Here is an 18,405-nt window from a genome sequence, read left to right as displayed (position 1 = left end):
TGTAGAAATGTGATTTTTTACATTCACCCGACCGGGTATCGAACCCGGGACCTCAGAGCTAGCGACACCTTGAGACCGGTGCGTCCGCCACTCGACCACGGAGTATAATTGTATAAATATTGGTTGCGAAATAAATTTCAGAGCATTCTCAAACTGGAGTTTTACGGAGCAATACAAGTAGTACCCATAATCCCATGAAACAACAGTAATGAAAAACAGTTCGGCCTGATCACCCCCCAAAAAAACTGTTTCACGAGTCCAACTTGCGCTTGTTTTTCTAATTTCATCTTCGAAATGAACGTTCCGTGTTTCATAAATGTAAAAATAATTATATTTTTGTACTTTTCCCTCCGGTGTTGGCTATTCGGAGTTTATTGGTGGAAATATTACTACGGATGTAAATGGTTCCGTACTTTATTTTAAAAAGTTATGGGATTTGGACTAAATAGCCAATGTTTTTTTTTATTTAGGAACTTAGGAACAGTGGTCGCTCAATAGTAGATCGTGCATTAAATGAAGGTTTCGCTTTTACTGATGTAGGCCAAAAGCTAGATAACATTTTAATATGATTTGAATTGGTAACCAATATATAAGATTTCTTTCATCCAATTTTAAGCCCTATTTATAATAATATATATTGTTCACTTTTGGACAGAGATATTTTTTCGTAATTAGAAAAGGTATGACCAATACGAGCATTGATTACCACAATAGCTAATTTGCTGTACAAAAATAACTTCGTTTGTAACTTGGCTGCAACTCCAATGAAGTCATGCTTCGGTCAAGTTAAACATCACCATATCATTGGCAACAGTTTAACGTTCCCCAAACTAGCACCACTGAGAGTGATTAGTGATTCAATTAAATTCCAAAGTATATTTTTTAACTAAGTTCCTATCAATGCGGAGGCAAATAAGAGAGAAGGGGAGTGTTTTGTAACATAATTAATGTGTAAGAAATGGCCTTTACAACTGAATTATTATTTACGAATTAGCCATGGTCGTGGTTTTACTACCTCATAAGTATATAATTTCACTTTTCAAGTGTCTCAGTCTTTTTTTCTTACTGCTATCAAAAAAATATAGACAAAATCCAAAGATTGTCAGTTATATCATTATTAATATCACCTTGTCACACTATTATTTAATACCGTTTCACATTTTGTATTAGGTACCTATTTCATTAAATTTTACTGTTACCAAACGAATTACTTAACATAAAACATTTTATAGCACCATTTTCTTGTATTCAAATTCAAAATAAAACAAATTTGTCAACGCTATTTCACTGGGCTTCCGAAATTTAATACACGCCACTGTAAATTTAAACTTGAACTTCCATTGAAGAAATAAAAGCTGTCAATCCCTCAGTTTCACAAATTTAATTTGAAGGGATACTTCGACTTGACTCTTGAATATATTTTCATCTACTTGGACAAATAGAACTTTGGAGGTCCTAATTTTGTTTAAATAGCAACATAAAATATCCTTTGAGCTGGAATTTTGTAGGATCTGAAATTTTAAAGCCCCTTTGTTAGTTACGGAGCCAAATAATTCGGCATCAGTGTACGTACGTATGTAATGCTAGCTGGCCGTAATACTGGCGCGTTATTTTTTCTGATCCCTCGGGAAATTGGGGCCGACGGAGCAGCTTGTATTTTAATTTTGACGCGGAAATGTTAAATTTGCTTAAATAAAGAAACAAAAACTTTGAAATGGTAGAAGAGTTAATGTTTTCCGCGTAAATGTTTTAATGTAATCGCTTTGTAACTTGAGGCACGTGTTGTTGGTGCAACGTATTTTGATCTAATTTTTACTTTAGAAAATAGAGTCTTTTTCTTATTTTTGTTTTATGGTTTCCTTAATATAAAGTACTTTATTTAAAACAAACACGACTCCCGCTCTTTGGAATATAATCCTTCAACATTCAAATCACATGCACAAAGACACGAACTCTCAGTACTGATGGATCACACAGATGCTTGACTAACGTAGAAACGAAAAGCCAGACCCGTGATTCTCAGTGAGCACTATTTTTGGTGTAGTAAACTTTACCACTCTGCTATCCGTGAAGTCTTTGACAAACCAATGTTGAACTTTTTAACACTTGTAAGTTCCTAATAAGTGCTTCACCGGACGATCACATTATTAATTTTAAGAACATTTCTATTAGTTTGATGAACAAGAAACCTTGGTATGAAAAAGGCGATATATAAATAGGCAATACATAAATAATCAACATTTTTGATACTTTCTGTAGCTGTGACTGTAAGAGAGGAAATAGTTTCTAACATTTTACTCCTTTGCAGGATATAAGATGTCTCTAGCTGTGTGTCGGGACCGCCTCACCGGTTCCGACGCCCCTGAACAGTTGTGTGACGCGTCCAGCAAGCCTCAAGCATCTGTTGTCAGGTGCAACACGCATCCTTGTCCTTTTAAGTGAGTACTTTGATATAAACGTGTAAAACTGACAGAAAAATGGCGGTGGTTATAATTTAAGTGTGAATGTTTTAAGTACTTGCATAGTACCTAAACCATCTTTCAAATTATCTTCATAAGGCGAGGATTTGTAATTTCTAACACCGTCGTTCGCCAAGTCGGCAATAGAATAGTCCACATTTCTGATATTGATGATTAAACATTTTGAGATACTAGCTAAAATTTTTGTTTGCCTTCATAATATCAACAAATACATACTCGATCGAGGATAAACCCAGAAATGGAGTTGTCTAAACAACCTGATTATCTTTAAGCCAACTTGCACGGAATCCTCAATGTTACAAGTATGACTAACGCTTGACCATTATTCTTAAGAACTTATTTGAATAAGACGTCAGTTCAATACGTTTTAAGGATCCCAATAGCGTAAGACTCACAAACTTGGCTGCCTCGTATTACAGTCTGTTCTCAGGGTGGCTGTCCTTATCTTCTTTTCGAGTAATGTGAATATTATTCTCTATGACAGATGGTACGTCGGCGAGTGGTCGGCGTGCAGCGCGACGTGCGGCGGCGGCGTGCGCTCCCGGCGCGTGCTCTGCGCGCGATCAGCAAACGTCACCAAAGCTGATACGTATGAACCTGGTAGGAATGCTGTTAATGCTTTTAAATTAAGTTCGTGGTAATAAGTAGATTCAAGTTTATTAAAACTAGTAATAAAGCAAAAGGGTATTTTTATAATAACTATCGTGAGACTGATTCATTATTAAATGATTTAACGGTTTACTCACGCGTATTTATCAGGGTAGCCCGACTAGTTTCGGACCCAACCGGAGTCCTTAATCATGAGCAGACGCGGCGGGATTCGAGTTCGACTCGCGATCCGTAAACCGTTAAATCACTTAATAAAGCAAAAGGGTAATCAGTTGCTAGCCAAAATTGAAAGCAAAATACCCTAGGATGAAGGGGTAGACCGAGATTCAAATAGGCAAGTGTTAAATGGATGCATCTTTCTTTTTCAACCGACTTCAAAAACAAGGAGGTTCTCAATACGACTGTTTTTTTTTCGTTACCTCAGAAATTTTTACTGGATGAGCTGATTTTGTTTTCTGTTTTAACGTTAAGTATTTTTCATTGGAAATTTCATCAAAATTTTGTGATAGACTAACTGGTGCTCATAACTTTTTATGGATGTCACTGACAAGAGTCAGTGGAGAAGAGCATATAAGGTTCTTTTTTGTATAGAGTTTTCTAAGTCTGGTATTAATGCTTTATTTATCCTTAGGTGCAAATGCGGAGCCTGGCTGCGTGTCTCCAGCTCCTCGCTCGACACAGCCGTGCAGTCAGCACGACTGCCCGGTATGGGTTGCTGGACCTTGGTCAGGGGTGAGTACCATCTGAAAATATTGATGTAAGGCTGCAGGGATGACTGAATGCAGAACTGGCAAAAATAGGGAATTATTATAATTAGCAATGTATTGTGCTATGGTAAGTCATCCACTGAAGACAAATCCAAATTAAAATCTATTGAGTGGAAATTTGAGTGGTCTTTTTTTCTTATCTTAGAGTTTATGTAAAAACAGGTGCCAGAGAACCACCCATGGGTCAACAACGTAGCTTGAAATGCCCTTGGCCCTGACAAAATTTTGAAGGTTTTCCGGTCCGTTTAATAGCAATGTTTCGCCGATTTTAGATAATTAACTTGTAATTTAATACGTACAAGAATTTTTGTTTTGAATCAAGATTTTTGTTATTCATAACTAAGACGATTTCACGTGCTGAGTCCAATTTTAATTGCAAAAATCTTTTTGGTACTAAAAATAGTTTTACTAACCTAAAATTGTTTGCCATTAAAGATTAATCAGTACGTACCTTCATTTCCAACTCGTTGAAGACGTCGACCTACAAAACGTCTTCAGAACAGGCGGATTGTCAAACACCCCACGCTCTAGGTAATAGGTATATTCCTCAAGAGAAATTACTTGAGAAATGTCAGCAAACTTAACCCACGCCATCAAATATTTGTTTTGTTCTCAGATTTATGCCTCTTTAGTATTTATGTAGGATTTGATAAGAAATCTGAATCCCAAGTGTATGGATTAAATGGTATTCAATGTGTACTTGTGAATCTTGTGATATTTCGATTCTAAGGAATGTAATATATATACTGATTGTGTATTGTTTAAATATTTATGTGAATCTGAATACGTTATTTTAGTAAATCTTGTTTTTCAAATCCTCATCTTAAATAATAAAAATATACTTAAATAAAATAAAATGGAATCATATTTTGTTCTGTAAGTGATGTTGATAAATTCTATATCGTCATTTTTTGACATATATGACATATTTTTGACATTTCTTGACATACATACATTCTATATCATAATTTTAGCATGTATTTTTAGCTATAGTCGACATTTATTTTCGTATCTCACTCCCCTAAGAAGTCTGAACAAAGGGGACGCAGTCTCTTTTAAACACCGGACCGTTTTAAAAATATCCTGATTAATTGCAAGAGCTTTAAAGTCAATCATGTATCAAATACTAACATGAAAGTTTTAAAGCGTAATATCACTTTTTGAGCATACTCGTATCTCACTCGGTATGTTAGATCGTATTAAAAAAAAAGTAATAATAGACTTAGAACCGCCCACCCTAGACCACAACAACAAAAGCCTTCAAGTAAATTTTTCAACTTATATTCATAATTCCACCAACTGCAAACAAGTTCTCACAAATCCGATACAAAGTGTACAGTAAGCGGCTCATGTTGTCGATAAACTATTCTATTCTCACAATATGTTGTGTAAAACTTCTGTGCGCTGGCGTACTTACGTTGAGTGCATGCTCTGCTATTTCGAGTGAACGTGTTTCATACATTGTTGGGAATATTTTCTATTTATGTCATATTTATGAAGTTAGCTTAACTTTCTTAGACAGTTTTGACCTTTGATGTTTCGGAAAGGTCAGAAATAGAAAGTTGTGAGTTAATATTTAATCAATCAATGATGACGGAACTTATGAGAAATGAGAATAAGTTGTTTTGGGATGATAATTTTTGATGTAATGGATGAATCGTTTGAAGACAACTTTTTAGATCTAGAAGAGTGTCCGATTTTTCACGAATTTTTAAAGCAATTACAAGGCTTAAATAAAAATAAAAAATAAAATAAAATAAAATTTATTGTGTCAAATAATTGGTTGGTTTACAAATTGTTGTGTTCGGAATCTTCTTTTAGACAAATAATGCCTGTAGTAGAAGACTCCGCCCCTCCCTATTTTGTACAGCGTGATAATTAACACAATATTTTTAAAATGTAAAAGAATAAGAAATTAAAAAAAAAAAATTAAAGAGTATACTTAAAGATTGTGAGTGTGCGTGTGTGTGTTGTGTGTTTGTGTGTGTGTATGTGTGAGGGTGTGTTTATGTGTGTATGAGCGTGTCTGTCAGAGTAAGTGGGTGTGTGTCTGTGTATACGTGAATAATTCCGTGTTATAACAATGCTTCTGTATCTTCATACGTAAGTGGTTTTATCCACTTAACTAGTGTTTCTTTACAATCATATTTATTTTTCGAGTGTATATTTGTCTTTTTATTTATTCTATTATACAATTGAGCTGATCGTTTACAATATTGATTACATGCAAATTTGGTCTTAGTTGAAGGTATATCTGCTATGCTGAACTTCCTTCTTTTCGGGGTAATACCCACATTAAAGGGCAAAGACTTATGCTTTTTTAATATTGTTTGGACTAAGTACAGCTTTCTGACAGAGAGTACGTCACTAATGTGATAAAGGTCTACAGTAGGGAATCTAAGTCTTTTAAAATGCATAATCTTTAGGAGTGCGCGTTGTGCTCGTTCTAGATGTATCAACCTGGTCTTTGCTGTACCTCCCCAAACCGGAATACAGTATCCGAGCACAGATTGTACAAGTGCAAGGTAAACTTGTGTGAGTAAATTTTTAGACGGGCATTTTTTGTTCGCTTTTACCATTGGTGCAACATGTGTTAGGGTTTTAAACAACCAACTTAACTTTCTAATTCTGGCGGTAACTTGTTCTACTTGAGGGTACCAGGATAGCCTATTATCCACTACTACACCCAAATACTTAATTTCGGTAACTTTTCGAATACTTGGACAGTTACAATTATTGCCGTATTCACCCCTACATGTATGTATAACGATACCAAAATCATCAGTTGGTTCATTACGCTTAGAAATGCTAAAACATATGAAATTAGTTTTGGAGGCATTTAGCGTTAAGAGGTTGAATTTTAGCCAATCAGCGACACGAGAAATACTGTCTCAGCATGATGCTTGACATCGGGCCAAGAGCTCCCATAGAAGACAACGGCTGTATCATCGGCGTAGGAGAAAACTTTAGCATTGGGTATAATCATGCTACAGAGGTCATTTATATATATTTAAAAAAGGGTTGGACCCAATACACTCCCCTGAGGGACTCCGTACAATACAGCCGCGTGGCCACTGATATGCTGGCCAATCTTCACTCTTTGTGTCCTGTTTGAAAGGTAGTCCTTTAAAAGGTCAAGAGCTATTCCCCGAATACCAATCTTTTCCAGTTTGTTTACAAGGATAGAGGTAGAGACGGTATCAAACGCCTTTTTGAGGTCTAAAAAGACAGTAAGGCACTTTTGTCCATTGTCTAACTGTTTGGTTATTATAGAAGATAGAGCACTAACAGCATCTTCCGTAGACATATTTCTTCTGAAGCCGTATTGCGAGTCGGATAATATATTAAATTTGCTCAAATAATTTAGTAGTCTAGTATTTATTAGTTTTTCAATAATTTTTGATAAAGCAGTTAAGACTGAAATTGGTCTATAATTACTGATATCGTCTCCATCTCCACCCTTGTGCACTGGCGTGATTATAGCTTCTTTTAACGGGGCCGGGAAAATTCCTTTCGTAAAGCACAGATTTGCAAGGTGTGTGATGATGGGAACCACTACAATGCTGGTGTGTTTTAAAAACTTTGTGGATATATTATCCCAGCCCGAAGCGCTGTTGGACCTGAGATTCATTAGAGTTCTATGTACCTCGTCACAGTCAGTTTCGAGAAGCACAAAAGAATTAGCTTGTGTGAGTGCATCACTGAGTGGAGTAGGGTAATTCGTAGTTTCAGGTTGAATTTGCTGAGCTAGCTCGCAGCCTATATTAGCAAAATAATTATTGATGAAATTTATAGATTCAGAGGGGGATGACTTTAAGTTTAGCAATTCTGTATTTTGATTATCTGTTTTATTAGTGTATGTTATAGATTTAATATTTTTCCACAGTTGTTTTGAGTTTTTTATTGAATTTGAAAGAAGCTCTTTTTCGTATTTTCTTTTTAACCTTTTTAGTAAATTGTTACAATAATTCCTATATCGTGTGTAAGTTATTTTTACTATTACATTATCTGGGTCAAGACGAAGCTTCCTTTGAAGTTTATTACGATTCTGTATGCAGCGCAAGATACCTTTAGTGATCCATGGTTTGATAATGCGTTTGCTGCTAGGAATATTGATAGTCGTAGTGTTAGAGTTAATAGTATCGGTAAGAGATTGCAACAGGAGTTTACATAAATAATCTGGATCATTACAAAAAAGCAAATCGCGTATGTTCTTTTCTTGCAGATGTGTTAGAGCCTGTTCATAGTTAAGTAAAGTAGTCGTTTTAGGTATAGCCTGTTTATATTTTTGCTTAGACAATACTAGAAGCGTCGTGAAATGATCTGTGATGGTAGAGTGTAGGATAGCAATGGTAGCGGTAAACTTTTTCTTATTTATTTTTAACATAAAGTGATCTAGGCATGTTTTATCTCTAGTCGGTAACAAATGCCCAGGCAGGATACCATGAAGAGATAGCATATTGAGATAGTTTGTTCTATTTCTTTGTTCATGAGACTGCTCGGTGGGCTTCGTTATAATATTGATATTTATGTCACCCGCGATAACAATACTTTTTTGTGACGTTATGGACTCTAGATGAGTACTTAGTGAATCTATGAAACTGTCAGTATTTGTATTTGATGGAGATCGATAGATACATAGGATAGTGATATTTAATATGTCCAGCTGTAGGCAAGAGGCTTGTGATAGTGATATTTCCTTAACTCGGGGTTTTAGTGTATTTTTAACATAAACTACGACTCCATCATTTTGGTTCAGTTGCCGTGTAGTCATGTACGACTGGTAGTTACTTAATTGTGGAATAGGTTTATTTGTGCTCAACCTGCACTCTGTTAAAATAATGATATCCACGTCAAATTTAATTATGGATAATGTCAACAAGAAATCATCAAAATTACAATATATGCTTCTTATGTTTTGAGATAAAATGGTTAAGTCCTTTTTGTTTACATAAATGTGTTTATTGAGCTCTACGCAGTCACATTCAATAGCTCGTGCAATCTCTATTTTATCTATCTCAGTAATATTTTGTAATGAATCAGTCATTTTAAGGGAATGCAATCGTACAACGTCAATTCATAGCGCATGTGTCCAATGTTATTAACCATGCCATACTTAGAATTAGAAGCAAATATTATATTTTCTGAGAGATGACCTCTTGTTTTTTTTATATGTTTAGTGTACAATATGGTATTTACAGTATAGAAGTGTACGTGATTTGTGTATGTAGTGTATGTACAGTGTGTGAAAGTTGAGAGTGTGTCGTATGGATGTATATAGTGAGTATATGTATGCATATATGAATTGTATGTGTGAGAGTGAGATATAAAGATGTTAGACAACAATACATCAAACAGATTTTTAACTAGATCAACTACTATAGCAAATAGCGCAAATACAATATAAAAATACAAGCATCTTATATAAAAAGAACAGTTATGCATTTTAACGATACAACATAATACTAGTGCGCTTGCATTATATAGTACATGAAAAAAATAGTAATAATAGCTATAATTTACACATAGTCATTTAGCTAGTGTTAGTTTGTGGACTTGCTCCTCACTTTTAATAATGATAGTTGGTGCTTGATCCTCCTTTTTTACATACACGTTGCCATATGACGTCCAGCAGTACTTATAGGATCCAGATTTAACTAAATCTCGTGCCAGAAAGTGCAGACGGGAACCCTTGGAAGTCAGATGCTCTGATAAGAATACGGGGTCATCTTCATGTGTTTTAAAGCCAAGATGCTTGCAGCATAGTTTGGATTTGTGTTTTATATTAAAAACCTTAGCTGCTTTCATTATTTCAGCTTTCAAAAGGGTGGAACCCGTTTCCACAACTATAGGGGATCTTTGCTGTTCCAAGTTTCTACTGCGCACTCTGTAAATGTCCTTGATGTCATATCTGTTGACGTTACAGCCAATCGTTTGGGATAAAAATAAGGTCATTGCTATGAGATCTTCTTTTGTTTCATTATTTGTCCTCGGAACGTTTTTTATAACAAAGTTTTTTATAATAAACTTTAATAGCTCATCATTTTTCAACTATTATTTTACTTTCTTCAGCAAATCACAAACACTTAGTCTATAGTCTATAATTAGTAAGCAGCCTATATTGAATAAATGACTTTTGATTTTAATTTGATTATTTACATTTTAGTCAAATAGTCAAATAATGCCGTTTATTACTAGCTCTATCTTTTGTAACATTCTATTTTCTTTATCAAAATGTAACTTTACAATACTATACGTGTAACAATAGACTCTTTCTCAAAATACAAAACCTTCCACTGCACTTTCAAACAACAAGAAGCATTAAACCTCTAAATCTAAAAGTAGCATTTCCTCCAATTAAAGCTATTTTCTCAACTGTCTTTTTAATTTGTCCGCTTTGACATTAAGTCTTGCTGAACTTAAGCAAAGTTGTTGCTAGTTAGACTGGAGTTCGGACGCGGGGTATTCCAGGGTGGTTCGTGATTACAATTTTGTTTCGCTCATTAAATTGTGCGGTTGGCGGTGTATTGGGTGCATAGTTCTGCTGTTGTTGAGCTTGGATTGGCAGTTATTGGCAGTGTTAAGTAATATGAAAGGTGACTTTGAAGTTTTTTGGTATAAGAAAAGTTTTCTAGCAACTGTGATTGGTGAAGGAAGGAAAGGTTTGAATAAATGTGTTTAAAAGACCCTTTTCTGACTTTTAATAGTAGATATTATTTGATAGCCGACCCCAACATAGTTGGGAAAAGGCTAGGCCAATGATGATATTTTAAAGATATACCACATTATCTACGAAATTTGGAAAAAAAAATTGGAAACAAAATTACAAAACGTTCACACAATTAAACTATAAAAGAATAATGTTTCAGAAAGCAAATAATGTATAAATATCTTGACCTTTCTGTTCCATCGCAACAAAACCAAGACAATATAAAAATAGTAGTATGAGGCTTTTGTTCTTCTTTAACTACAAAGTTACTTATTACAAAGTTTCATATCAGGATGGTTTCCAACGTTCCACCAGCACGTGGCTTTACTTCAATTGTAGTCTGAAAGTTTCAGCCACATATTATAGTTCGCGTATTTCTCTGTTCTTGAAGTTTAGTATGAAAGATGTTCTATATAAAGTGCTAAATATTAACAATGCTGTTTACTGAATTGAAAGTTTTGGGGGTTGGGATTTTTGGTCAGAAGTTCGATATGTGGTTGAATTGTTGTCGTTATGAAACTTTAGTTTTAGTCAAAGTGAGTATTATAGATATGTATGTTTTTTTAACCTTTCCAGTTTGTTGTGCAAATATTAGGTATGACACTTTAAAACTTTTTAGTTTCGCTTTGTGGTAGGAAGACATTGTATTAACATTCTTCTTTTTCTATCGGTGACTCTGAATCTTGCAAAAGGTTAGGAATCAGCTTGTTGTAGTCCTCCTATTCTATTTTCAATAGATTATTTTGGTTCAGGACTAAGAAACAAACAACAATAAAAAAAAATTAATAAACACCTGATCAGCAGAAAAAAAGACGAGGCTAGAGATACATTTTCCCTTTCTTTCGCAGTGTTCTGTATCTTGCGGTGAAGGAGTACAAGTTCGTGGTGTGGAGTGCACGCCATCTGGCGGTGGCTGCGACCCTGCCACCAGACCGGAGATATCGAGAGCCTGCTCAACAGGCATCAGCTGCCCGGCGTACAGGGAATCTGAGAAACCCGAGGTAATTTTCACGGCTGAAATCTGAATCTAGTGTGCCTTATCTGTATCTATCTATACTGTACCTTTCTGGTCAGGCAACTAAAACTATTACCTAGTTACTTAGACATTTAAGTTCGCTGTGCTAATATTGTCTGCATTTCTGAACACAAAAAATATGTGCCAGAGTTTGACATTTCACTTGCTCTATTTTTAAGAACTGCACGGATAACAAGTATTGAGTATTAAAGTAAATCGGAGGCATAAAAAGTTGTGTTAGTTGATGAGTAATGTTACAAAAAAACTACTTAAAAATCTACCTTACCTGTCCATCTAAAGGTTCCCTGTAAGACACACTATAGCAATAAAACCGCCTTTAAACCCATACATTGTATACAATAAGTTTCAAAAGAAACAATATCGTATTCCATTCTACAGGTTCTTGTACTTTCCCCATTCTCTATCTAAAATATCCTAAATTTTTGTTCCTATTTTGATATTTGCCTCCCGTCCCTGCCGCGACAGCTCATGATTAAGGAGTCCGGTTCTGTCCGAAACTAGTCGGACAATCCCGATAAATACGCTTGAACAAACTGTTGCATCATTTAATATGATCCTATTTCCTATAAACAGGATGAAATCGAAGACCTCCTACCTGGTGTAGTGTACCACACTCAACCGCTGATCCAGCCGTATCCACCTCCTCCAGCGAAGGCTGAGCGTCTGATTGGCGAACCTGATGTACCAGTTGAAGCTACGTAAGTATAACACACTATTGTACTTATGAATAGTGTGGAGGCAAATAAAAATAATGAAATGGAGGGAGAAATAAGTAAAGGATCAGTGTTAGCTATTGATACAGATATAAGAGAAGAAATAATAGGACTAGTAAATCTTGTAGCATATTATTAACAAATTGTTGACACTGATGTATTGGTGACGTAATCGTGTTGGATCTTTCTGTGAACTTTGATGAAGGTAATACAAATACAACAAGTTTAAGTGTTTCCAAAGATACATTTTTTTTGTAACATCACAGTCTTAGACGTTGAATGCAGATAAAAAATCAAGGTTAGAAGAAAAACTTATTTATTGTTTCTCCAACAGATTGTCATTATCGTCACTAACAATATTCAGTTAATAAATTCTACTGATATGTTGACAGTAATCTCTGAAGAAGTAATTCTCAAAGTAAATGATTAAATCTCGTGCCTTCACACTATCAAATCAAGTAGTTTGTGTCAGTCCTCTTCAATAATACTCATACTCTCTACTACATCTTAAGCATGTGCCATTGCAGAATCAATTTTATTCTCAACTAAATAAAATTCAACATCCTTTGATTCTACTGTCAATATCCAAGCTCAGAGTATTTTGTTGTTGTCTCTTTCAGCAATTACAAAATATTCTTTGCGTGTGGCTGGTTTTATGTAAGGTATTGTACCTATGACAAAAGTTTTTAAGGTTTCACTTCAACATCTACACATTTTGAACAAAGAATGACATTATCCGCCCTTCAAACCCTTTTGCTGGTAGATTTATTTTGCTTGACTTTTTGTAAAATGTCTTTAATTCGTTGTTTGGGTGAGACTAACACACGAATATCGGCGTTTATTATATCTTCTTATTATAAGTATTCTCTTCTTCAAATCTAGTATGTATTAGCCGTTTTATGTATTGGGCGTGTTAATAATTTGAAATAGATTCTCAGATTCTTTGCAAACCAAAATAGAATTAGAAAATATCGGATTTCATAGAATGGTGTTAAGTGCCTTTTACAATCTTTGCTTTTTAATTCAACCTGACCTTAAACAGGCTTTTAAGACAGGTTAGATTACAAAACTAGTAACTTAAAATATTATCCCCTTAAAGAATAACCGGCAAGAAACTCCATCGATTAATCTTTCTCAAGCAATTTAATATTTTTTGTAGGTTTCCAATTAATTCCATCCGTTTCTATAATTCAATCAGGTTTTAATAAGAATCAATGTAAGAGTTCTTAAGATTAATCAAATTACAATTTCTTTCAATTCTCGGAAGTTACTTGATATGGTACTCACCGCCAACTTAAACATCAATGTCTTATGGAAATTCTAAGAAAAAGATTTTTAATTTAGTAAGGTTTAAAATAGACTCTATCTCTAAGGTAATAAAGACCAAAATCAATACAATTCTAACGATTACGTATCAAAAGCATATTGGCAAAGAACAGCACCAAACAGTTTTAGTCTCATCCTGAAAATTAAAGACAATTTTCGAAAATATTATTTTGTTTCCTAGAATATGTTAGATCCCAAGAGTGTAAGAAACCAAACTGTCCTGAGATGAATAGAAAACTGTAGAATAAAATATGGGATGTTACGGAAGAACATGTACTTGTCTGATAATATTTGTAATATATATCTGTCTTGTTTTTAGATTTACCAACGTTTGCCTTTGTAAAGACACTTCATCATGTATTTGTATAAATTCTCCTGAAAATTTGAATCGACAAATTCATCTGTAGCAAACACTATCCATCATAACCACACGACACTCATTCTGACCATATTATAAAATAAATACTTTTTTTATCTAGCCCACTATGATCCAGTGCTGGGCAAACCCTGCTGGGAGTATCCCAAATCCTTCCACAACTTTTTTCTTGTGGGGTACAAATAAAAAAATATTATAATGTTTTGGCCTTCAGCGAAAAATCTTCTACTGATGTAAATATTGTTCACTGCATAAAAATCATAAAAAAGCAACGAAAAGATGAATAATATAGTTCGCTTTTATTTGCACTTTTGCTAAATAAACAAATGTATACTCTAATCAACATTCTGTAAATAAAAAGCACAAACTCACCGTATTTACGCACTCAATGAGATGCTTGTTAAATATTTATAGGCAATACATTAACGATAATAATCAAAATAAAACAATTGAAGTAAAATAGGTTATGGAAGTCAGAAAGGCAATAACTTCATGTTAAACACGAGATTCAACTGAAACTAGTGAAACTGATGATATGAAAATAGTTACAGAAAATCTAAACAAATAAATTGAAACATTCTGTCACAAAAAAATACCTTAGCATTTTGTAGAAATATTACATGAATTTAATAGATGATAGGTTTTTGAAAACCATTTAAACTAAGACATCTTCTTACTAAAGACATAGTTTTTTATTAGACAAAATGTTTCCTTTCCAAAAATATTACTATTCTTGTATTATTTTTCATTCTACATATTCACAATTACGTAGCGAAAATCTTAAATAATAAAGACGAAAATATTATTTTATTTAGATTTCAAGACGACATTTTTGATCGATGACGTTCACTCGACCACATTGTTTCCACTATCAACAGATTAATTGAATAGATAAACCTATAGTATAACGCAATCATCAAGATTCATATCTTGTGCAGGTGCACACACTGATGTAAACCACTGCTTCAGAAGCACGTAGCAATTCCCAAGCCAATATGGCTTAGGGTAATATGACTTTTTTATTATGAAACCAAATGAGATGAATCCGTAACATCCCTTCTGTAAATATTAATAAGAAGAACACTACACAGGGAATTTTCCTTCTACTCAACTATTGATGAACAAATTTGTATGCATAGTATATTTCAATTCACACTGACCCAAAACCATCGCACACGTCATCTCAACTTTACTCTGCTGTGATTAATTTCTATTTTTCTACTCTATGCACTGCACATAAGATTTATATTTCCTTGCACATATAATACACGAACAGTTTGTCTTGCTATTCTTGCTTACACTTTTACCGATTGGCACAGACAATATTGACACAAGATTGATACACAGATTTTCGGAATCAAATTTTTTAATGTGTTCAAATTGCAGGTTTTTAATTGGGTGATAGATACATTTAAACACTGGTGCATACTTCTACATATACCAGCCCGAAATTACTTAGGATAATAGTTGCCCTTAGCACCTCGCATGTCGACCGTTTTCCGAGTGAATCTACAATAGATAGAATAGACATTTTTTTCGTATTAAATCTGGGGACTTTCTTAGGATTTGGGATATATTTGACACAGTTATAACGAGTCTGTAAGAGTTTAATAAACTATCAACTTCAACCTTTGCCTTATTCTATTAATTTCTCTAATAAATTTATGTATTAAGCTAGAATTAAATAACGTCTGGCAAATAATCGTTTAAATTGAAACCTTGAATAGATGAGCTGACTTAATGAAAGCCATTTACAAGGTTTATTAAACTACTATAACTAAGATCAGTCACTAAAACTTCTTAAGAAATTCATAATCAAAATTTATTTCTCAAGGAATATTAAACTCATACAGATTTCTTATACTGTGACTAACTAAAACACCTATATATCGAATTAATATGAAATTGTCTAACAGTTACATCAAGGATGACGACTGGGGCCCATGCAGCGTGACATGCGGCGAAGGTTGGAGAAAGAAGGAGGTTCATTGCAAAATATTCCTGGAATTCAGTAGAACGATTGCGAAACTACCGGACAGTAAATGTTTGGGTCCCAAACCCGCAGAGGATACTGAACGATGCGTAATGGAACCTTGTTCAATGGCATACGGATCGTCATTCGGTGATTCCGGTGCTCCTTCATATAACAACAACAACAATAATGGTGGTGATAGGTAAGTCTTATTGTAAACATTATAAAATACTTTCCTGACTACCCTTTGCGTTTTGAGGTTTTATTTATCTAAAAGTTGTTATAGGTTTTATGATTAACAGCTTTTGCACAGGCGCCAGTTTTTTTTTCTCATAACTTTGTAAAGTTCTCTAAACTTAACGATTTTTAGGATCAAAATAAGGCAACAAATATAAATAGCAAAATATTATAATCTCCTAAAAATATATTTACAAAACAAAACTGTCACTTTTTTTCACACATTGATTTTATCTAAAAGTTTATCCAACACTCCATTTGCTACCGCTTCATTAACAACATCGTTAACTCTAAATTTAAAGAATTCTAAATCTTCAGTGTAATCTGTGTGATCAGCCAAGTTCAAAACAGAATCTGCCCTTAACCCTTGGCTCATAACATCTTCTTCATGACCTATGCTAACAATCCTTAGCTCTATTAGAGCAATCAACAATCCATAAGGTAGGAAATCATTCATATCATTATTAAAAGATTCTCTTGTATAAATATTGTCTACATCTATATCAAACTTATTTAGGAAAACTTTAAGACTATCGTAATACACAAGTTTTAGCTGATCTAAATGTTCGAGTCTAAATACTGAGTCGGTACAAATAAATAGAAAGTAAAGGAGATCTGTCACTGGATTCGCATACCGCATTGCTTGGAAGTCAATGAAACAAACTTTTGTCCGTAGATCTGCCTGAAAATAAAACAGGAAAAATCGAATTAACATTAAGATCAACTACGCGGAAATGTTGTATGGGAATTTGCACAATGATAACCTTGTTATTGGTATCTCTTTTTAGTCACGGGATCACTTCATGTGAAGAGACCCGGTCCTTTTTAAAGGCTTGCAAGGGGACACAGGTCCAACATGTAGAGGCCTTATTGAGAACTTTAATCTAAATGTGATGGGGTATCTACCAGATATTATTTATTATTAAAAGTAAAAGGTCAATGATAAAATGAATTTTAATTAGGGACTCTGAATATTCTGTCGCTTTGATTATTATAATTTAAAAACATCTAATTTGCTAATCGAGGCAGTAACGGTGCACATTTCGGCAAGAGCTGCTTGTCATTTAAGTTACTTTTGTTTATCTGATCGGCTTTAGATTAAACTTTCATAACACACTAAAAATTATAATCTATAAATAAATAATAATACTCACTTCGTTTTTGAACAGCATATTATTGACCCAACAGTCTCCATGACATAAGACGTTAATTTTACCAGATTTTGTATACATTTGTAACAAATCTAATAATTTACTCTCAACTCTCTCCAGTTTTCTTTTCGCATCCAGATCTGTGACTTCTTTTAAAGACATTTCAAATGATTCAAAATAGTAGTTTCTCAACTTGCTTTTATTCAAAAAGTGATTCTGGTAAAGTATATCTTCGAATAGTGACTTAACTTCATTAAATTTTTCAGGGTCTTGCTTTTCAAATGCAAATGATAAAGCATGGAACTTGGCCAATTCAATCATAACTGCACAGATCTGATCAAATTCTAGATATTCAAACTTTGATGCCTTTTCATCGATGTCGAAACCTTTAGTCCTTAAATCTTCAAGTATGATAATTTCGTTTGCTTTTTCCGTATTTGAAAATAAACAGTTCGAAAGCACCAATCTCTCATGTTCGTACAAAACTTTTTGGATATCTTTGAACTTGTTAATAACATTATCGTATACTAACACTTCCCTTTCATGAAGTTTGTGGAATAGCACTTGTCTTTCTGTATTCACTAAAGTCTTCACAATAACACTGACATTTTTATCACCGCCGGTCTCTTTGATAAGCACTCGAAACACATTCGCGATGTAATTCTCACGTTTACCACTGATGTAGTCGACATCATAGTGGAATTCTTGTATTCCTTGGGCATGAGCTACTTCTGTTATGGAAGTATGAAGTTCTACACAATTAAATTCATCAGGTTCACTCATATGCACTTCTAAAGACATTTTACTTCGCCACTCGCCGAGTCCACTATCACTGAGTGAACATTCAGTATTAATCACACGATAACCTCAGTATCTTCTGATAAGCCATTATCAATAAGTAAACATTTGCTAAGGTTAATATTTTTTTTTATAAACCTACAATTCTGGGATATATTTATACAATTATAAGTATTTATATCATATTTTGCTCTCTAAGATGATTTGCATTAAGGCGTTTCACAGCTTGGA

General features: G+C 34.0%; 1 protein-coding gene across 3 annotated transcripts in view; it reads left to right on the top strand.

The window, feature by feature from the left end:
- The window catches only part of LOC113502746 (protein madd-4), a 122,946-nt gene that overhangs the window by 89,493 nt on the left and 15,048 nt on the right, over positions 1-18,405 (top strand). For all 3 annotated transcript variants that reach the window (XM_026884401.1, XM_026884400.1, XM_026884399.1), the window contains exons 7-12: positions 2,309-2,438; positions 2,965-3,080; positions 3,721-3,821; positions 11,414-11,566; positions 12,175-12,299; positions 15,933-16,190. In XM_026884401.1, the coding sequence (XP_026740202.1) occupies positions 2,309-2,438; positions 2,965-3,080; positions 3,721-3,821; positions 11,414-11,566; positions 12,175-12,299; positions 15,933-16,190 (883 nt within the window). The remainder of the gene's footprint in view (positions 1-2,308; positions 2,439-2,964; positions 3,081-3,720; positions 3,822-11,413; positions 11,567-12,174; positions 12,300-15,932; positions 16,191-18,405) is intronic.

Source organism: Trichoplusia ni, chromosome 18, assembly GCF_003590095.1.
Source record: "Trichoplusia ni isolate ovarian cell line Hi5 chromosome 18, tn1, whole genome shotgun sequence".
Taxonomy (NCBI): domain Eukaryota; kingdom Metazoa; phylum Arthropoda; class Insecta; order Lepidoptera; family Noctuidae; genus Trichoplusia; species Trichoplusia ni.
Note: the sequence above shows the minus strand (reverse complement) of the source record. Positions and strands in the feature narration are given on the sequence as shown.